This window comes from Sminthopsis crassicaudata, chromosome 2 (genome assembly GCF_048593235.1).
Source record: "Sminthopsis crassicaudata isolate SCR6 chromosome 2, ASM4859323v1, whole genome shotgun sequence".
In the NCBI taxonomy this organism is placed as follows: Eukaryota; Metazoa; Chordata; class Mammalia; order Dasyuromorphia; family Dasyuridae; genus Sminthopsis; species Sminthopsis crassicaudata.
The window spans coordinates 329,144,219-329,167,722 of NC_133618.1; the positions used below are offsets into that span (position 1 = coordinate 329,144,219).

General features: G+C 35.0%; 1 protein-coding gene across 1 annotated transcript in view; it reads right to left on the minus strand.

Annotated features, from left to right (window-relative positions):
* KCNH5 (potassium voltage-gated channel subfamily H member 5) overlaps nt 1-20,286 on the minus strand; it is a 472,518-nt gene extending 452,232 nt beyond the window's left edge. The window contains exon 1 of the mRNA XM_074290315.1: nt 19,356-20,286. Within this exon, the coding sequence (XP_074146416.1) occupies nt 19,356-19,428 (73 nt within the window). The 5' untranslated portion in view covers nt 19,429-20,286. The remainder of the gene's footprint in view (nt 1-19,355) is intronic.
* Between the last annotated feature and the right edge of the window lie 3,218 nt (nt 20,287-23,504).

The following is a 23,504-nucleotide window of genomic DNA, read 5'->3' on the forward strand; positions in this document are numbered from 1 at the left end:
GGACATAGATGCTATTCTTACCTCCACTTTATAGATGAGGAAACCAAGGCAAGAAAAGTTTAGTGACTTGCTTAGATTCACACAGCTATTAATTAATATCTAAATTCAGATTTTACCTCAGATCTTCCTGATTCCAGCCTTCCATTGATGATCCTACAGCAGCCATACCAATTTGATTCAATTCAACATTTATAACATGCTTACACAGATAAAATCTTGCCTTGGTTACTGGGGAGATAAAGACAGAAGTGAAAAACTTTTTCTGACCTACTGGATGATATTAATTACCATTTTCCAAGTTGACACTATAATTCAATTAAACTTGCTCAATACCTTGTTGAAATGATAATTATATCATTGAACAGCATTTTAAGATTTGCAAAGAATATTATAAATGTTGTTGGTTGTCTTTCTTTTGCAAAGAGGACCATGGAACAGAACAGAGTGAAGGGAAGAGAGGACTACAGAAGGGAGTCTGAGATAGAGTCTTCAGTTTAGGAAATCAAAAATCTTTTGTGAGAGATGTATTATACCCATGCAATAATTTAATTAAAATTACTTATTAAACTCAAAAAAATTGAAAAGTACCATGGCATCAAGGGGGTGATGCCATGAACACGCAAACAAATTGGATTGAAATGGAATTCTGTGCAAGATCACCTGCTTCACTTTCCCCTCCATCTGGGTCTAGATATAGATATAGATGACTGAAGATGACTCTGGATGTTAACCTTTGTCCCAAAACCCATTTTTGTGGAACTCTTTCTTGTTGGTGGAAATTAATACCCTGCTCTGAATGAGGAGCAAAGTTGGAGAGAAAATGAAAGAGCTTCACTTTTCACTCATCCAGTCCTCTTACCATGTCACCTCTCTCAGATTAGTTAAAATGACAGGAAAAGATATTGATAAATATTGGAGGGGATGCAGGAAAATTGAGACATTAATGCATTGTTAATAGAGTTGTGAAGTGACCCAACCATTCTGGAGAGGAGCTTGGAATTATGCCCAAAGGATGGTGCCACTAGGTCTGTATCCCAAAGAAATCATAAAAGAGGGAAGAGAACTATATGTTTGTAGCAACTCATTTTTTTGTGGCAAAGAATTGAAAAATGAGGGAATACTCATCAATTGGGGGATGGCTGAATAAGTTATGGTATATGAAAGTAATGTAATATTATTGTTCTATAAAAATTATGAACAACCTGATTTTAAAAAGGCCTGGAAAGATTTGCATGAACTGATGCTGAGTGAAACAAGCAGAACCAAGAATACATTGTACACAGACTTGGTTCTTCTCAGTGGTGCAATGATCCAAGACAATCTCAATAAACATTGGATAGAAAATGCCATCCACATCCAGAAAGAGAACTGTGGAGATTGAATATAAATCAACTCATGCTATGCTCACTTTTCTTTTTCTTCTTTTATTCTCTCATGATTTTTCCCCTTCATTCTGATTTTTCTCTCCAAATGTTATTTATAAGAAAATATGTAAAAAATGGATTTACATGTATAACTAATTTTTTTTACATCTAACTGGGGAAAATTAAAATTGAAAAAAGAAAAAAAAAAAAAAAAACCTTCAAGTCCTTTTCAAGACTCTTTAAGCATCATCCTCTTTGGAACTGTCCAAATGCTGAGTAATTTTAGGTACATCTGACTCTCAGCACTGAGAAAGAAAATAGAAGATATCAACCCCATTTCAAGTTGCTGAAGGAATAAACTAGGAAAATGTGAGGAAAACTGTCAGTCTCCATAATGCCTTTATTTCTATTTTACTATGGTGAAGATTTTTTGGGGGGAGGGCTTTTTCCTTGGGTAAAATCCAGGACAACACACACATAGAGTTTCAGTCTCTCTCCCTCTCCCTCTCTCTCTTTCTCTCTTTCTCTCTCTCTCTCTCTCTCTCTCTCTCTCTCTCTCTCTCTCTCTCTCTCTCTCTGTCTCTCTGTCTCTGTCTCTCTGTTTCTCTCTGTCTCTGTCTCTCTTCTCCTCTCTCTCTCTCTCTCTCTCTCTCTCTCTCTCTCTCTCTCTCTCTGTCTCTCTCTCTCTGTCACTGTCTCTATATTTCTATGTCTCTGTCTCTTTCTCGCTGTGTCTCAGTATTTCTCTATTTCTCTGTCTCTGTGTGCATATGATTGTCTGTCTTTATCTCTTTCTGTGTGTTTCTATCTCTGGGTATGTGTGTATTGGTCTGTTGTCATATCTGTATCACTCTATCTCTCTCTGTCTCTGCTTCATTCTGTCTCTTTCTGTCCCTCTGTCTCTATATGTATGTCTGTCAATCTCTTTCTCTATCACTCTCTGGCTCTGTCTCTCTCTGTTTCTCTCTGTCTCTTTCTGTCTTATATGTGTGTCTGATATCTCTCTCCTCTCCCTCTCCACTTCCCTTCCTCCATCCCTCCTCTCTTTCTCTGTCTCACTCTCTCACTCTCTTTACACACACACACACACACACACACACACACACACAAACACACACACACGCATGCACATACAGATACATACACAAAATCTAGAATAGTGTTTTTAATTGCCTACACTTCAAAATATCATGGAATCACAGCTATCTTGTCTTAGTACTGATCTTCCCCTCCAGCCTCAGACCTGGCATTCTACCATCTGTTACAGAGCCTTGTGTTCATCACTGACAAGAGTACATCATCATCTGTTCAGCTCCAGACCTTTTCCTTTCCCTTTTTCCACCTCTTGCTCTGGAAGTAATCATCAAATGAATGTGAACATTCCTGGAAAGGACTTGGAAATCAATTGTTCTATCTTTACTCACAATCTCTGTGCGTTCCCTCCCAAAATACTCTTCCCTGGTCATAATTCCCCCATGATTCTCCTGATAGAATGTTAGTGGAATTGTCTGCCTTTATATATATATATATATATATATCCATTACTTAACACAGTCCCTGGAAAATAAAAGTTTAATAAATGTTTTTTTCATTCATTCACCTCGATAGCTTACTAGGATTTCAAACTCATGTTCAAAACTGAACATGTTATCTTTTTCTTCCATGTGACTTCATTATTTCAGTTAATAGTACTACTATTTACCTAGTCTCAAATGTTCAAAATCTGGGTGTTGTCTTTGAGGTTCTTCCCATCTCATATCAAATTAGTCACCAAGTTTTATTGATTCTATATTCACAATATTTCAAGGGTCTGTTTTCTTTCGATTACCTCTGTAACTACCTTACAATATATTTTTATTACTACCACCTGGCTATCATAACAGCCTAAATTTATGTACTGTAAGGATCACAAAGATTTTTACATACATTATCTAATGTGTTCTATACAACTTTTAAAGACAGCAGAACTCTGATCAATGCAATAATAAATCATGAGTCAAGAAAGCTAAAAATGAAGCACTTTATTCACATTCTACCAGAAAGAAGGTGATAAATGTAAAATGCAGAGAAATAGACAGTGTAAGCAATTTGTTTTCCTGTACTGTAACATTAAAAAGTAGATTTTTTTAACCCTTTCTTTTGTTTGTCCAACAAGGGAGGCAGGGTAGAGAAAGATTTAGATTATAAATGTATGTAAGTATATAAATTATTTGTAAAATATTTTTAAATCAAATGTTTAATTTTTAAAAATATATATTTTAAAATTTAAATTGACAAATAAATGCCATCTTTTGTCATTATTCCCCACCCTTGAAAATCACATAGAACTTCTATTATCTCTCACTGTGCATTTATCATGCATTTTTAAAAAGTTGTTTGGGCATATGTCATATTTCACTACTAAATCTCTATGAGACAAGGAATTACAGTTTTTCTAAAACATATATCTCAACTAATACCTCCAACAATTCTCTGACCACAACAGGCATTAAAGAAAATCTATTGAATGGAGCTCAGTATAACATCTCTGTGTACTAGAAGCAGCAAATACTAGGACATATAATATTAGTTTCTGCTTGAGTTCAGATCCCAGGATAGGAAATTGTCTCTGTAGCAAACTATGGATACGTTCTATTATAAGAAAAGAAAAAAAAAAACTATGTTCCTCTTTTATTCTGAATTGCAGGATACTTAGAATCAAATTCACCTGAATGTTATCACCTATAGTGGTATCAACTAAATTAGAAAGAGATGACTTCATGCCACACATTGACTTAGAAAATTATTAACTAGCATATCTGTATTGTACAATATTTTTACTTATTTTTGTTAAATATTTCCTAATTACATTTTAATCTGTTGGGCCACACCTTCTACCAGGCCACCTTTGAGATAAGTTTTCCCAAATTAGACACCCCTATTCAATTACAGTATCTACAAGCATTTAATTTGTCTGCTCATTTTAAGAAGCTTCCTACATTATTGTTAAATTCTCATTTTACACAATTTCTCTTGTTCATGTTCTACTGTAATATTATTGCATTTGAGCTATAAGAGAATTTTTTATTGTTATTCAGTTCTGTCTGCCTCTTCATGATCCCATTTGATGTTTTCTTGGTGAAGTTACTAGAATAATTTACCATTTCCTTCTCCAACTCATTTTATAGATGAAGAAACTGAGACAAACAGGGTTAAATAATTTGGCCAGGATCACATAGCTAGTAAAGGTCTAAGATCAGATTTGAATTCAGGTTTATAACAAACAAAATGAAACCTCTGGTGTTTATAAAGTACCTTAGAAGTTATCTAGTCCAAATTCATCATTTTACAGATGAAGAAATGGAGGCCCAAAAATATTCTGGTACTTGAGCAAGTTCACATAAGTAGTAAGTGGCAAAGCTGGAGCTCAAACACAAGTCTTCCACCTCTACACCCAACCTTCCTTATAAAGCACCATAATAGGAACTTTAGATTAAATAGTATATAAATAAAATGCATGAAGTACATATTTCCATTTTGTTTATTTAAAAATTTTAAAAATATTCTAAAGCAGGAAAAAAGCTACTTCTATTTTACAAAAAAAACAAAATAGCATTTTTTTCAATAAAGCATTGTGGGAAGATAGAAAAGTTGGCTCTATTATTCTTTGAACAATGAAAATTATTTCACTTGACTCATGTCATTAACATGTCTATAAACATGGTTTATAAAATCAGAAGAAAATCATAGGATCACAGGCTCTCAGAGTTTAAAGGGTCTTGAATAATCATTTAGTGTATACTATATCTAAAAAGGAAAGCCCTATAGAGCAATTCCAAAACAACAAATGAGCATATACCTTCTTTTTAGAGATCTCTAGTGATGAGGAAAATTAAAACTACATCCCAGGCAGTCCATAATATATTAGCAAAGAACTAATCATTGTAAAGGCTTAAAAACATCCATTCTACTTAATGAGCATTTATTAAGCACCTACTATAATCCAAGTAATTGTGCTAATCGCTGATGATGCATATAAGAAAAAAGTCAGTTCCTGCCCTAAAGGAGCTTACAATTCAATGTATGTGGGGAAGGAGGAGAGACAACACACAAAAGCTAAAAAGAGAGGAAGGGGAATTATTAGGGCTCTTAGTATGAGGACATAAAGGTCTGTGGCATTGAAACAAAGTAGAGCTGTTGATAGAAAATGGAGAGATACCCAGAAAATTCTAGAATTTCTGAACCCAACTATGAAGGAAGACTTTGGGGAGTCTTTAGTGCTCCACCTTTAAGCCCATCACCAATCAGAAAAGTGAAGGAGCTAAGGGGGAAAAAAGATGTTGAGTATCAAAAATTATGTTAACTGATAAATCAGTGATGTCCTCCTAAAATCTGTCTCCCTCCAATATTAATCTCTTGTTAATAAGTCTGTCCTTTGAGTTCAGGCAGGGAAAAAAAGCTAATGTTTTTTCTGTCTCCTCATTCTGATATTTGTGTAAATATATAAAAATAACTTTGATGGCCCTCCATCCAAACATTCTCTTCTGTAAGCTAAACTATCATACTTCAAGGTAGCATCAAATGTCATTATTTCCATTCTCCCAACATCCTAGGAGTATGCAACCTTCTCTGTATATCCTCATAATTTGCCTTGCCCCAAATTGTAAATGTGGTCCAACCAGAATGTAAAATATCAAGACTCTCACTTTCTTTATTCTACTGAGCCAGTGGGCTGATGAGCATTTATTAAATAACCACTATACGACAAGTACAGTCCTTCTTTACATTAGCCTCATCACTTTCCAAGTAACTTATTTCATTGCTCTTAATTCTCGCCTATTGAAAGCATTACAAACAAATTTACTACTTCACTATAATAGTATATGAATTAACATGGCTATCCAAATGTGGAATAGGTCATCTCATGGGATGGTGACCTCAATGGAAAGCTCCAAGAATGCAAACAAGAAAAGGGTCTGTTGAATTACAATTATTTCAAAAAGGAGGTTGTGGAATTTGGGTCTGGAAAAGTCATGAGTTCAACTATTACATTTTACAGGTGATGATCAGATCTCTACATGAGGCCTAATCTCTTCTGCTCCAGGCCAATTTTACAAACTGTTTTTAGACATCCTGAATGGATGTTCTACAGGCACCTCAAACATATGTTCAAAAAAAAACATCAAATGCCCCCCATTTCATTCTCCCCCTTTTCCAATTTTTTCTATATCTCTTGAGAACATCAACATCCTTCCAGTTACGCAGGCCAACAACCTAGCTGTCTTCCTCAATCCTTCACTCTCCATAATCTTTCCTCCCTTATTCAACTAGTTATTACGTCCTGTTATTGCTACCTTTGTAATAACTCTCTTACTTTCTTTCTTCTCTCCTTTGATACGGCAATCACCCTGATACAGGCCATACACCAAGACTATTACAGTAGGTGCTCATTGGTTTACAAATCTCAAGTGTTTATTTCAATCCATGCTCCACTTGACTGCCAAATCGATTTTCCTAAAGTGCAGGTCTAACCACTTCACTCCTTATTCAACAATTTCTCATGGGCTCCTAATATCTCTAAGATAAAATATAAAATCTCCTATTTGATTTTTAAAGTTTTTCTCATCTTAACTTGCATCTTAACTTTTCAGTCTTCTTATACTTTTCTGCCTCCCACCCTCTACAGAATTCTGAACTCAGACCTACTTGCTGTTTTTAACATGAGAAATTCTACCTCCTGGTACAATCTGTTTGTGCTGGTTTTCCCCCGTTCCTGTAATGCCTTTCCTCCTCACCTCTGACTCCTAACTGCCCTAGTTTCCTTCAAGATTCAGCTCAAATTCTATTTCCTGCAAGAGGCTTTCCAAACCCTTCACTCCATCATGCCTATACTTAGTATCTTTCCTCTGATTCATGTTCAAATAAGAAAAAATCCCTTCCCTGGAGTTGGTAGCCAATTAACTCTTTCATTTTATAAGAGAGATCATTGATGTCTTGCACTGATTAGGATTCTAGAAAATTACTTTATCTTTCTTAGCCTCATTCTACTTATATGAATAGGGTCTCATCTGTAAAACTAAACTAATTACATTTACCTTGTGCCTTTCTCATGGCTGATGCAAAATCAAATAAAGAAAGGTAGGCAAAGGATACAAATCCCAATGCACAAAACATTACTATTATGATAGAACAGAGAATGAGTAAGAAAGAAAATCATCCATATAATGCAGAATTCTCAGGACCAATCTTAAGATGAGACAAAGCATTGCTATCAAATATTGAATTTAAAGTATGCCCTCATTTAAACACTGCCAATGATGTGAAACCTGAATTACAATAAAGCTGTCTGTTTCATTGTTGACAGCTTAGCTTAATATCACCACTCATAATTTTTCAGACATACACGTCTTTGCAATTGCAAAATATACCTTACATTATTTGAGTCTATTAATCCTTCTTTACATTAGCCCCATCACTTTCCCCCGTAACTTATTTCATTGCTCTTAATTCTCACCTAATGAAAGCATTACAAACAAGTCTACTACTTCACTATAATAGTATTTGAATTATTCTAAGACAATGATTATGTTTCAGTCTAAGCCCAAAACTGAACTCATTTCCAAATCCATCTCCAAAGCTGACTCTCTAACTTTCATCATGGTTCAATTCAGGTATTACTCTTTCTATGCTACTTTTTTCATTTCCTGTACCCACTATAAAGCTAAAAAGATCCTCTCCCCAAATTCCCCATAACATATTGACCTTTCCCTTCCATGAATGCTATTCTCTCTGGTATTAGTGATTTGTGTTTAAGGCCTTTGATCCCAAGCTTCTCCTGGCACAATGGCTTGAATGTATTTGTTTGTCTATTTATTAAATTATTCTTTCCTTCCTTCATTTGTTTTTTTTGCAAAGCTGTGCTTTTATTGACATAGGAAATAGTCAAAAAATCCCTCCACCACTGCAGATCAGAAAATATACAGAAACTTAAGAGTCTTAGAAACTGAGATGAACCACATAATTGGCAAGTTATCCTGCCTTTGTGTTTCAGACTGCTTTTGTCTTACCACAACTCCTCTAGACACCAAAGTCAGCAGTCTCTCCATCACATGGTGCTATCTCTCAGCCTTGAACATTTCACCTAATTAAATATTTGATATTATATATTAAACTTAGGACTTGCCAAATTTGAGTTAGTAGCAGGAAATATAAATGCCACTGTCTTCACATAAGTTATAAATATGGGAGCAAAACATAGATAAGGGAGTGAAAAAGAGATGTAGCCTTGGGATTTAAAAGCATAAAATATATACAGTTGAATTCATGAAAACAGACAATCCTACACAAGAAGGAAGTGTAGGACCCAAACCTCAGAGGTAAATCACATCTGAATGCTAAAAAGAAGGAAAAGAAACTAGAAAATAAGACACAGAAAGGGAATTAAAGTACAATTACGTGGCAGGGACATAATGAGTTGATGCTGCCTTTGGAAGCATCCATTTCTATGATCACTTAAATTTCATTGGGATGTCATTTTCCTTGATTGTAAAATAAAGAATGGGAGGATCTTGAAAGTCTTTTCTGGTTCTAAATCCACTAATGAGCTCAAGAAGAGCTCTGCAGCCCATAATATCAAATGCCACAGAGTGGTCAAGAAGGCTAAGAAGTTCCTTGAAATTTCTTAGAAGGAGTTGTTCCCAGAAACAAAAAGGACATTAATGACCTCCTAGTCCAATCCATACTCAGAAAGTGATTGTTTCTACAACATACCAAAAGAGTAAACTCAAAAGATGAGGAACTCACTATCTTTAGAGAGAAACATTTTTCTTACTTGAAACTTAAATTTATTTCTTTGTAAATTTCACCTACTTTTATCCTTTAAAACAACACAAAACAAATCTAATCCTTCTTTTACGAAATGGCTCTTCAGGTCCTTAAATGTGTTTATCATGTCTTCAATGAGCTTTCTCTTCCCCATGCTAAGTGTCTCTAGTTGCTTCAATCAACCCGTAAATGACATAGCTTTCAAACCTTGGCTGCCCTTCTCTGGAATCTCTTCAGATTACCAGTATCTATTTCTAAAATTTGTTGCCTCAAATTGAACACATCACTACAGATGCTATCAGACCAGGGCAAAATACAATGAAAACATTACTTCTTTAAGTCCTGAAAACTATGTCTCTCACTGCAAATGGATATTAGCTTTTTTTGACTTCCAAGAAAAAAAAGGAACTAGTGAAAGAAAAATGAAAGCAATAAGTACTTCCTTCAAGACAGCTCATAATATCTACCTTCTACAAGAAGGCTTTTCTCCTCTCCTAACTACCATCCACACTTTCCTATTGCTAGTGCTTTCCTTATGACATGACCTTCAATTTGCTCTCACATAGATTTTTTATGTACATAATGGCTTGTATGTTGTCTCTCTCATTAGTAGGTGAGTTCACTAAGAACAAAAAATGTTTGTGCCTTTCTTTGTATTCCCAGTTAGCAAATTGCTGATACATAATAAATATTTAATACTAAATGCTTGTTGACTTGGCTTGACTAAAATTAATATTTGAGGAGTGTGGTAACAAAAGGGATAAATATTTACCAATAGTTAGAAGAGGAATCAGGATAGATTTGTTTTTATTTTAATATAATTCTGTGACCTATATGCAATAACGACTCCATTTTTTAAAACAGTCAATATACAAAAGAAGCAAATTTGCTAAGGTTTATTTTCCCCAAGATGGAATATATATGATCAAGTAAACTTTACATCTCTGCTTTGGAGTGTTCAGTGACTAAGACACACTAGTCACTCAATCACAAGGAAATTGTTCACTTCTTATAACTATAACAGTGAAATGTCCCTAGGTTCTTCACAATGACAATACATTTTTATCCTTCATTTAGTCATATAAACAGGCTGTAAATCTCTTTCTGTGGTAAAATGTGACCCAGATATTTATCAGTAATTTATTTTTAAAAGCTAAATCATGTCTCTTTCTACTACTATGAATTCTATTGTAGAATTAAATATTCTCTTAAATGACTATCAAATGCATGTTTTTATTTTTGTAATTATAAAAGATATCTGTTAACTTTAAACAAAACCAAATATGTCTATTCTTCCAAGGTCTTAAGATTTGAAAAATATTTCCTTATACATGTTTCTCTAATCAGAACATTCAAATAAATAAAGTACATACACAAATATGTGTGAGTTTATATCACATCTTTTAGACACAGTAAAGATCACACAAATAGAACATGTCAGTTATCAGTCATATGAGGGCAAAATAAAAGAGAGACAAGGTTGACTAGTACACATTTCCTTAAAATGTATTATTAAATTTTTATTTGGACCATTTGGCTTTGCCTAAACAGATAAACTCCTAGTTCAGTATAAGATGATGTCTTTCTAGATCCTTTGCTCCCTTCTAATTCTAATACCTTCCCTTATTCTAAGAGTATACCCCCTTTATAATACCTATGTCTTACATGGTTCCTAATTATATGTTGTCTCTTTCACTAGAAAGTGAGCTCCTTCATTAATGCATTGTTGGTAGAGTTGTGAACTGATCCAGCAATTCTGGAGAGCAAGTTGGAACTATGACCAAAGGGCTATAGAACTAGGCATATCCTTTGATTCAACAGTATCACTACTAGATCTGTTTCCTAAAAAAAAGATCATAAAAGAGAGAAAAGGACTCATAAATGCTAAAATTTTGTAGCACTTTTTTTTATAATAGCAAGGAATTGGAAATTTGAGTGGATGCCCATCAATTGGGGAATGGCTGAATAAGTAATGGTATATGAATGTAATGGAATATTACCATTCTATAATAAATGATGAGCAGACTGATTTCAGAAAAGCCTGGAAAGACTTATATGAACTGGTGCTAAATGAAGTAAGCAGAACCTAGAAAACATTGTCCTCAGTAACATTAAGATTATGTAATGATCAACTATGATAGACTTAGTTTTGCAATAGACTTGGGCAGAAAAATGCCATCCAAACCCAGAGAAAGAACTATGGAGACTGAATATAGTTTGAAGCATAGTATTTCCACCTTCTGTGTTAGCTTTTTTTTTCCCCATTTTTTTTCCTTTTGTTCTAATTTTTATTTCCTAATATGACAAATAAAAATATGTTTAAAAGGATTGTCCATTATAACCTATATCAGATTTTTTGTTGTTTTGAAGAAAGAGGTAAAGAAGAGAGGAAGAAAAAATTGGAAATCAAAATCTGACTCACTGTAAAAAAAATGTTTGCTGAAAAACTAACTAAATATTTTAAATTATATAATAACTTTATTGCTGCTTTAAGAGCTCTCAGCTTCATTGTCTGAAAAAATACATTCTGGCATGAGTCGTTTAGAAGGTAACATCTTGTTCTATAAAATACAAAGAATACAAACAAATAAAACAAAGGTAAATATTACTAATTTATGGCAAGCAGATGTATATACTGTCCCAAATCTGAAAGAACATGTTATCAATTTATACTATCTCGGGTTTTTTTTTAATTTTCAGTACCTGAACTACACAACAGATCAAACTTTGGAATGAATCTCTCTTGTAGACAACTATAGTCACATGTTTTTGCAAGAAATAGGAGTCCAGACTCAAAAATAAGAAAAAAAAAAGACAACAACAGTATATTTCAGTGCAGCTTGACAATAGCCTTTTTGTTATATAACTTTCCGGCTTTTGTAAATTATGTGAATTTGAGCTAATAGAAGTCCTTTGTCAGAAATAAATATCAATATTCAGAAATTGTGCTAATATTTCATTTATAGTTCAGAATTTATACACAGATAATCATTGAGCCCATTTCTAGAATGTCAAGAAAAATGCAGTAGGGCTTAAGATGATTATCACTACTTCTCTTATGCTGAAGTTTATGCAAAAATGTTTATCTTTGAAGACTCAAACTTTCCAATATTATCTTCCACGGTATTTAAAATCATATTCAAGTATGGGTGCCTTGTAGTCATTTTTAAAAGGTGAGAAAAGCATTTTAATTCTTAATTGAGTAACTATCAGATTTTTTTTAGGATTTTCTGTTCTCTTCCATTCCCCACTGTCACCACTGCCTTGAATCTATAAATGATGATTGTAGGGCATTCCTAGTATACAAACTCCTTTCGCTAATGAAAATTAGCTACTTTACTGCAATTAATATTTTTTGATGATATCTGGGATACTAAAAGCCTTAAGTGACTTGTCTATCCAGGATCAAATAGTTTTTATGTATCAAAACCAGGAGACATTCTTGTTTCTATGACTCCAAATCTATACCTCCAGCCATTATGCTACAACAAACATAATAAAATATCATGTAATGATCAACTTCTGACTCTAAAATTGTAACCATTATTATCATTATTTCCACTGTTTAAAAATGAATCACTATTAATTTTCTATAAAAAATGATCAGCAGGCTGATTTCAGAAAGGCCTGGAGAGACTTACATGAACTGCTGCTAAGTGAAGTGATACAGCAACAAGATTATGTGATGATAAACTTAAATGGATTTGGCTCTCTTAAACCATGAGGTGATCCAGGAAAATTTTTGTGATGAAGAGAGCTATCTGAATCGAAAGAAAGGCTTATGGGGACTGAATGTGGATCACAAAATAGTATTTTCACCTTTGTTGTGTTGTTTGCTTGCTTGTTTTTTTCTTTCTCATTTTTTTCCTTTTGATTTGATTTTTCTTGCACAGCATGATAAATGTGGAAGTATGCACAAGAATTGTACTTAGGGAAGAAGAGGGGGGAAGGGAGGGAGAAAAATTTGGAACACAAGGTTTGGCAAGAGTAAATGTGAATGTTGAAAATTATCTTCATATGTATTTTGAAAATAAAAAGCTATTTATTAAAAATGATTTCTAATTTTTCTGTATTGTATAGCACTATCTATATAATTAGATTTTTTAACTTACTTTCTTGATGAATAGAGATGGTTTGAATTTTTTTAATTAAAAGTGATTTAAATTAATTTTGCTTTTAGATTATAATTGTTATCCTTGCAATTATTAAAGATCAAAACTTTGGAACTGAAAAAGGCCTTAGAGAGCATTTAGTCCAGTCACTTTATCAAGTGAAGAAATTGAACTTAAAAGAGATTGCTACCCAAAGTCACATAAGCAATGATAGATTCATTATTTGAACCCAGGTCTTCTTCTAGAGTCAGTGCCCTTTCCCTTAAATGATGTTAAGACTAAGTGATTTCCCTGAGTTGTAGAAGAAACAAACAAACAAACAAAACAGGGTTAGATATCACTTACTTGTAGTAAATGTTCTAGGGAAGGATGGGATCCTAAATTTTTCTTTTATAATTTAATACGTTTAGATAATTTATTTTAGTTAATTTTTTAAATGTTTGATGTTAATTAAAATAACTGGATAGTCTCAAATAAATTGAATACTCATGTTTATTCAACATAGATTGCATAATACTTTAACAATAACCTCTAGTTTTTTAAATCAGGGACAATCTAACATTCTAGCATTTCATGTATCCTTCTCATTTTTCTCCCTTTTTCATCTGGGTAAAAGAAGAAAAGAAGTGGTCAGTACAGAAAGCATATGTATAGATAGTAATGCTCAAAGAACCAGAAATATGAAAAGCCAATATAATCATCTATACAATTGTTTTTAATAAAGTTGAAATAGACATGTTAATTGAGGTTTTCATTTGTTTATATCAAAGCATCTGATAAAAGGATAAAATTATTTTGACAACTATTTTCAACCTTCAAAAACTACTTTTTTGGTACATATTTTGTAAAATATTATCATTCATATAAAATTAGTCACCACATCAAAAAGGTATGAATGCAAATCAAAATTACAATTCGTTTGTCAAAATAAATATGTTTTGTAAAATCACTAATACAAAATTATGTTAAATTATAAAATAAATTGGATGGAATTCTATGTATAAAGTGTTTTTTTATTTACTAAATGCTAATTCAACTGTAAGATTTAATAACATAAAAAAATCAAATATGTTTCTATTTCATTTCACTTTCTTCCACGATTCTTCCATTAGGGCTCTTTTAGAACAGCAATAGCAAACCAGATATTGCTTCCAACAGCCTATAATTTTATTTAACAATTTTCACACTTCCCCCACTCCCAACCTCCAGAAAAAAAAACGTTAGCAACTCATTTCACCTCTGACAGAACTTAGAGTGACCTCTTGTGGTAACTGTTAACTACAATCCCCTATAGCATTCTTTTAGAAAATTGGAAACCAAAACATCTCTACATGATCACATAAGTTTAATAAAAATTAAGCATTTACATACCCAAGAAATACTTTTGTGGAAATTTACTTAATCAAATGTTAACAAAAATAAGGTTTTTTCCCTTCTACAAATAACCTAGTATTTTAAGGCATTCTTCCCTATAATTCTAAGAAACCTAGTACATGTATTTAATCCACATTCCACTTTTGATATTATACAAAAGACAGAAAAAGAAGGGAGATTTCTAGGGAACAGAGGGGTGTCCTGGAATAAAGAGCTCTCTGCTCACCAGTGTACTGCAGTCATTATATAATGCAGTGCAGTCTCTGAACCAAGAGTCAATCTCCTACTGATTTATAAATAAAATCTAGTGAGTGGGTCAGTACAGTTCCAATTACTATAGCAGGTGAATTCTAAAAGTAAGTAGACACAGACTGACCTGATGAATAACGCAAGAAATTATGTCTAGTTTTATATTTTCACTATTTTTTCTCCTCTATCTGCTTACAATGTAAGAAAAACTATTTATGACAAGAAAAATATCCAATCATATTAAATTCAGCACACAATTTGATTCCAACCATTTCTTTTAAAAAGTTGCCTATGATTCCCTCAAAATTGATTACTATTATTTCTATACACACACACATACACACACACACACGCACACACACACTTTATACCAAGTATATATATTTTGGAACCTCAATGGTAAATTTCTTTTGTAAAAATACATGTACAAGAAAGCATTTGAGATTTTATTCTAAATTATATAGTAAGATGTGACTAGATGTGGAAAGCCCTGAAAAAAAAATCTGAATAACCCTAATACTATTAAATATTTATTCTGTTTCAAAGGTAAAAGCAACATAAAATGCTAAGTCCTACCTATATCTTTTCTGATTTTGTTCCTTTCAAAATACCTTGACCATCTTAAGAAGAATTTTTTCCTTATCTTTATCAATACTTGAATTTGTGGATATTAAAGATTACTGATTAATCATTAGCAAACAGAAAGAAAAACATAATTTTTACAAACTTTTAATAACTGTGTGGGGATTTTTTTTTACCCTAAACTATGTCTCCTTACAAATAAAGGAATTTTTAAACAACTTATCAAAACTCATTATGCAAAGTGAATTTTGCATTGCAAAAGTCCCTCCTACCCCCAAAGTTCTAAAAGAAATACAGGTTTCTATTGAATTTTTCAAAAGTTTACAGAACTATTGAGCAAAATTTACACTACAAAGAGATTTTATAAACAATTTGCATTTGGGATAAGAAGGCATGAAGAGAATGCCATACTGGGTTTGGGCCAGTGATTCAACCAATTTTTTTGTGATTTTGATTTCTGTCAGTGGTACCAAGGAACATTTTGTGAAAGAATATGGCAGCTACTTCTATAACATTTCCTCAAAGGCTAAGATATTTTATGAATCCTTCTAACTTCCTTGCCATCCTTGTTATGATCCCTTTATTTGCTAATGTATCTAAATCTTTCCTGAACTTCTGCATATGTTGACCTAGAAAACTTCCTAAGAAGAGAAATACCATGTTTCCTACCCACTATGTTATATATTGTATCTCCTTGTATTTCTCCTAAACATAGTTCTAGTATTCTAGGATTTAATGAAAAACTTTACCTTCCATTATCCTTTAATATGGCATAGACTTTAAGTCTGACCTGATCAAATAAAAATAGACCATTAACTAATTTTAATCTTTAAAGAATAGGAACTTAAATTTAAGTGAGGAGAGCAAAGAATCATTAAGAATAAATGCTCAAAACATGTAAGCAATAGTCACTCTCAAATCTAAAATACTACAGAGCTTTATAAAATTGGAGTTTGAGGTAGGAGTTCAGGGGAGACCATATAAACTGAACACTTTAAATAAACTCTTGTTTTTAAATCAGGGAAAGTTTTATAGAACTTCAGCTTTAACATTCCATACATCCATCTCATTCTCACTTCTCTCTTTTTCATCTTTTTTTTTCCTTTTAACTCTTTTTAGACAGGTATAAGAAGGAAACAAGTGGTAAGGAGAGAAAGCACATGTATAGATACTAAAGCTTCTCTTCCAGTTACTATTGAATATCTGCAGTTTTCCTTTTAAATGCTAACAATGGGTGATAAAATCTTGGGTTATGTTTCCATAATAAACAAATCTATCCAGTAGGATAAAGAAGAAAAATTTTTAAATTATATTATGCCATTTTTAAAATAAAGAATATTCATATTCTTGTGTTATATCATTTAGAAACTGCTGTCAAGTGTTGGACATTGCTACATAAATGGATAGATTAAGTGTTGTGATTGTCAATTACCTGTCAATTTGTCAAATGCCTTTAGAAGAATTCTTCAACTAGATAGAAAATTTTGTGTTGGACAATCAAATTACAGTTTCTCTTAAAGAATATTTATATATAATTATCTCAAAATTACTAGGCAATCAGAGAAGCTTGAATTGCACGAACATGGACTTAAAAGGTGGTTATAGAATATCAATACATTGGCGATACTAGAAAAACACTCTTTTTGCCAAATAAATTGTTAATTTAGCATTTAGTTTTGCAGAACTAAAAAAAAAAATATTGACTAGCATATAGGGAAAAGAACCTTCAATAAAATGGATAACATAACTCAGAGAGAGCAAATATTATATGAATCCAGTATTCAGCTGTATGTAATTATTTAGAATTTACCTAAAGTCAATGTTAATTTTAAAGCTTGATCAAACCAGAAGACTTTAGGAAAAATTAAACTTTTGTTTATCCCAAGTTCTCAAATCAAAGCAAAAAAAAATCTTAGTGGAGGGTACTAGAATAATAATCTTGAATCAATAAAGACCCCATCATATCTTGACCAACCAGAGGAAATAGAACATCAATTTTTAAAGTTATATCTGAAAGATCTTCTAATGGGCTGAACAGCATGGTGACCAGTTACTCTAACAGCAAAAGAGAAATGACTAAGCCAATACTTCTAGGACTGACTGTCCAACTGTAGTGTATATTGATGCCAGCATTAGTATTCCTTAACATTATGTGGTTATTTATAACAACATAAAATAATATTGCATATGTCAAAATTGGATAACTATAGTTAATCTTGAAGAAGTTAAATGTTGCCATTTAAAATGACATAATGAATGTGAAATCACTTTGAAGTGCCTAAAATAGTTTTGCAAATGCAAGGTTCTGGTATTTTATAAATACTTTTTATTGTGTTGATATCAACAATAAATATGGTGTTTTCACTTCTCTTCTTTAGAATTAGAATTTGCATATATATATATATATACATATATATATATATATATACATATATATACATATATATATATCAGCTCAAGAGCAAATACAAAGAAGATAATTCTGGGACATAGTATTTTGAAATCTGAAATTAGTACAATATTTATTCATAAGCTATCTTTGTATGCTGAAAAGGCTAAAGAACAGATTTACTTAAAATCAATAAATTATTTCATGATCATTTAACTCAAAAGAAACTGAAGTTTCAAAATTATTAACTCAACAAAGAGTCCTTCATGATGAAACTGTTTAATTATAATATTGGCTGTTATTGACATAGTGCTCTAGACAGAGCTTCAATTATTTCATGTCATCCATGTCCATATTGGTGTTTTCCACCATACCACCTTTAAAATTTTAAAATATGATTGAAATCTCTGATGAAAACTTCTCAGAAATGCAGGAATCTCTAAGTCTGATTTGGAAATGATATAACGGTGAGCATTCCTCCCCCCCAAAAAAAAACCAAAAAACAAAAAAAACTAGCACCAATCAAGTGCCTACAGTCATGGCTCACAAAGTTTAGAAGGTCTCAAAATTTAAAATAAAGCCTGTTATCACCTAGAACTATTTGAGAAAATGTTAGCATCATCTCACAGCACTCTTAAAGGACACCTAAAAGCAGAAAAGCCTTAAGAAATCAGTAGCAAAAGTAGAACACTACATCCTAGGAATTCATTCTCCAAACGAATCAAAAGTAATGTGGATGTTACTTCAGTTCTATATTTCTCTAGTTTGTCAAAATATTCTTTAGAAATATAAAGAAGCCTTTTAAAACAAGATTTGTTTTAACTACAGAGATTTTTTTTTAATTGCCTTTCTCATTCAAGATTCAACTTAGCATGCCCACATTAATCACAAGGTTCCTTCTGGCAATGCCCACTGGGATCAAAAGCAGTTCTGGCTCCCTAAACTTCATTAAAAAGCTAGGACTTTAACCACTATGGACCTGAGTAAAACCGAAAAATTTTACGGAATTTTGCTCTGAAAATTTGGTCAATTCCCATCTTTAATAAAACCCATCTTTAATAAAAGAAGAAGCAGATGAAAATTTTAAAAGTAAAGTGGCTATCATAAAACCTAACATGAATTCCCTTCTCCAGACATTACTTAGCTGCAGATGGATACTAAGGTACAAGTGAATTGTCAACTTCTCTAGCTCTCCGCCCTCACTCATTCTCTCCCAGTTGGCTTCTGGAGCTCTTGACAGGTGTAAATGGGGATGGGTAAGTGGCGGAAAGTAGGGATGGTAGTTTCCCTGAAAGCAACTTTCTTTCACCTCTCCAGGTCCCAAACAAAACAGAAAACCTTTCAGGAGCCAGAGGGTCTCTGCATCCCCCCTCCCCCCTGCGAGAGAAAGTTAGAAGGAAAGGCAGCTTATACAAATGAGGATGTGGATAGGCACAGGCACAGGCACAGGTCTGGGTGGGTGAAAAGAGCAACTCTTCTTACCACTAGAGCGTCTGACGATGTTCTCCAAAAATGTGTTCTGCGGTGCCACCAGCCCTCTCTTGCCCCCCGGCATCCTGGGTCTAGGGAGCAGCGGCCAGGATCCGCGGCGGGGGAGGGGGAAGAGGAGGAGGAGGAAGAAAAGGAGGAAGAGGAAGGGGAGCAGAAAGTGGAGGAGGAGGAAGCAGAGAAGGGAGAGGAAAAAGAGTAGGGGGCGCGGCGACCGGGTCCCCTGACTGTAGCTCGAGCCCGACCCGGATGAGCAGCTCTGGGGAGGAGGACCAGGCAGTTCATGGTAGTAGCGCTCCCCTGGCTGCTGCTGCCCAGACTGTGGCGGTGCCGCACACGGGGCTCTGGAACTGCAGGCTCCGGCGGGTACAGTGCGCCTGCGCCGCCCCCGCTGTCGCTGTCCCACGGCGGCTGCTGCTTCTACTGCTGTTGCTGCCTTGACAAGGGTTCGGCATATCTGCTCTTAGTCCCGGGAGCCCCAAATCAGGGAGTCAGGGAGGGGGCTGAGGGGAAGAGTGGAATGGAAGAAGCGGACTCGAATCACCACCCTCCCCACATCTCCTTGCTGGAGACAGGCTAGACTTAGTCTTTGTTTTTGTTTTTTCTCGCGCCCCCACTCCACCCCACCCCTGTTTCTTAGGCAGCTGAACCCATAACGTCCAGCTGTGCCAACTTTTGGCAGGGGTTAGTGGTTGTTCCAGTGAGATATCATAACCCAGTAAGAACCATGACTAGGGAGGGAAGCAGGAGGAGAGAAGGGGGGAGGGGAGACGGGAGGGAGTGAGAGAGGGGGAGGGAGAGAGGAAGGAAAAGGAGGGAAGGAGAGAGAGAGAGAGAGAGAGAGAGAGAGAGAGAGAGAGAGAGAGAGAGAGAGAGAGAGAGAGAGAGAGAGAGAGAGAGAGAGAGAGAGAGAGAGAGAGAGACAGAGAGACAGAGAGACAGAGAGACAGAGACAGAGAGACAGACAGAGACAGAGAGACAGACAGAGACAGAGAGACAGACAGAGAGAGAGAGAAAGCGAAAGTTCTAAATGTAATTAGTCTATGAGTAAAAAATGTTTTCAATCACATATGCTGAAAATCTCCCTGGACAAGTGCCTACTCCTTGAAACCGCCGTGGCTGCAGTAGAAGCCGTGCTGAGAATCCTTGTTCTTGGTCCCATTTAGACTGATCGCAGAGCAGGGATTAGAATTGAACGGATCCGAAATAGTGAATTCCTTCATCCCAGGAAGACCAAGCAAGTCAACAAGTATTTATTAAGCTCCTACTCCTACTATGTGCCAGGAACTGCCACCTGAAGATGCTGCTGGAACCTAATCCTAAACTATCCAAGAGAAAAGGAAGTATAGGGGCGGGCATTAGTAGGAGGTATCCTAAACGTGACGCTCAATTTCTCTTCTTTTGCTCAATCCAGTAAAGAGAAAAGGGTTAGAAGTGCAGGGAGAAGCTCAAGAGTTAGCACATGATAAACTGACAAATGAGAGTGGAGGAGAGGCTCTGCAACAAGAAGCAGCTACCAAGGAGGTTGCTTACTAAGCTGGGAGAAGACATGTAACAATAGCCCAAAAGTTACCAGAAAGGTAGCCTCACCTAACTGGATGAGACGTTAGGGGGAAAGGGTGAATAATTTCTGACTGCTAAGGAAGGGACTAAGAAGTATAAGGGAAGGGTGATTAGAAGCAATAGGTGTAAGACTTACTGAAATTGTGGGAGAGGGAGCAGGAACAGTTATTATACAGAGGATCAAAGAACTGCACGTATATACCACTACTTTTGTTCTCGACACCCCAAGGAAGAAAAATGCTGACCTAAGACCCTGAATCTGTGTAACAAGGGACGGAGAGGGAAGACTTGAAAACTGACCCACCAACTATGAAAGTTTGGGAATTAAACTGTCCACTCCCCCTACTCAAACCAAGGAGCCAGAACGGTTCGAGTTAAATGTTCTGTAGTCTTGCTGATCTGCTCTTCAGCAGTACCGCGTAGGTGATCATCGAGTCCCAGATCTGGAAAATAAAGAGGGAAAGAGGGGGTGGGGAAAATGAGTGTAACCATCCCTGAGACGGACTGGCTCCCACCCCCGCAAGAGAGAGCTGCGGAAACCGATCCAGCGTGGGCATATGTAATAAAACCCAGTCCTAGGTGTGTGGAGAGGGAAGAGTAGGATGAGGGATGTCCTCTCTTTTAGGAAAAGGTTTGTTGGAAGAAACAAAAGACGTCTCGTCATACAAGATAAATCTTGCCGGGAGCTGATGACGTTTCTTTTTTTCAGTGCGAGTCTTGGGGTTCCTCTTTGCCATCTCCTGCCCAGAAGAAGAGAAAAGAAATCTCGTCTAAACCTGTTTAGAGAAAGGACTTCTAATCAGCTCCCGAGATCTCCGGCAGAGACCAGAGACCATTTTCTCCCATTGCTGGCAACTCAGTTCTGTGTCTATGCTATTGCTTATTCTTGGGGGCGGGAGTGGGAACGGTTGTTAGACATCAAAGATCCTACTTAGGTTTATCATTTTCCTTCCCCTATCCTCCCCTGCAAGGTTTCCTTCTACACTGCATGAGAGCTAGCATTTTGTTCCGCACTGATCTTTGTGTGTGTGTGTGTGTATATATATATATATATATATATATATATATATATATATATATATATATATATATATATGTATTAGAGAGAGACAGAGACAGAGACAGAGAGAGAGATAGAGTCAGAGAAACAGAGAGAGAGAGACAGACAGAGAGAGAGACAGACAGAGACAGAGAGAGAGACAGAGACAGAGAGACAGAGAGACAGAGAGACAGAGACAGAGAGAGAGAGAACCTTTCCCAAAGAGTAGGGAATCTAACAATTCACATTTTAAAATTTCGGATCTACCTCAAACAATGAAACATTTTAAGTGAAAATTGATATTTTATATACATAGTGGCTTGCATGTTTTAATAACATGCTTATTGTGTGCGTGAAGCACAACTGCTACAGAGGCAGGAGCTGAAAGGGGCGGAAGCTTTTTTGCAGCTAGCCAGTTTTTTACTCTAGTAATCCTCTGTAGTGATCTGGCTAGACCAGATTGCCCCCCTCCTGGTGACTTCTCGTGCTCTCATCTTTGGGGTTGGACTCATAGAGGACTAGGAAGTAGACATTTATAGGAATAGTCACTGAGACGAAGAAGAAGAAGAAAGAGAAGGAGGAGGAGAAAAGGAGGAGAAGAGAAGGAGGAGGGGGGGGGGAGAATGGAAGGCAAAGGGGAGGGGGAGGAGGAGGGAGTAGATCCACAAAAGTAGGAGAAAAAAGTGAAACTGAAAATGTGTTACTTGCCGCCTGTGTTTAAGTATATAGAAAATTCAGAATAATGCTTTTAAAGCTGTCCTGTTTTTCTGTTTCCCTCTATACTTTATTTTCTGTTGATTTTAAAATGTTTCAAGGGCCTGATTAATTTTTCTCAAAAAATTGGTGAAATAATCACTGTCTCCCCTCCTCTTGCATAAGAAAGTAAAAAGGTTACGCTTATATGACAAATAAGCATGTTCAAGCAAAACAAATCAATATTTGCCATAACTAAGAAATGTATGTATCATTCTGAAGCTTGGAACCAGTATCCCTTTGTCAAGAGATTGAATGTTTCATGTTTCATCCTATGTCCCTAGCGTCTTGATCAGTCATTGCATTGATTAGAATACTTAAGTCTTTTAAAAGTTGTTTTCCTTTGCAATGCTTTGTTACTATGAAAAATGACCCAAATCCTGTTTACTTCCCTTTAAATTATTCAGACGAATTTTCCCAGATTTTTCTAAAATCACCCCTTTTTTCAGTTCTCATGGCTCAATAATTCCATTATACATCTTAATTTGCTCAAGCCATTCCTCAATTGATGGGTACCTTCTTTGTTTCTATTTCTGCTAAAACAAAAGGAACTACTTAAAGTATTTTTTTATAAATGGTCTTTTCCTCTTTCTATGATCACTTTGGCACCTCTTTCTTATTATACTGGTATCTCTAGGTCAAAAAATATACCCAATTAATTAACTTTTTAAATATAGTTCCAAATTGCTTTCCAGAATGTCTGGATCAATTGACACACCAATGTGCACACTTCCTGACAAGTGTCATTTTCTTTTTTTGTAATCTTTGTCAATATGATAGTTGTGAAA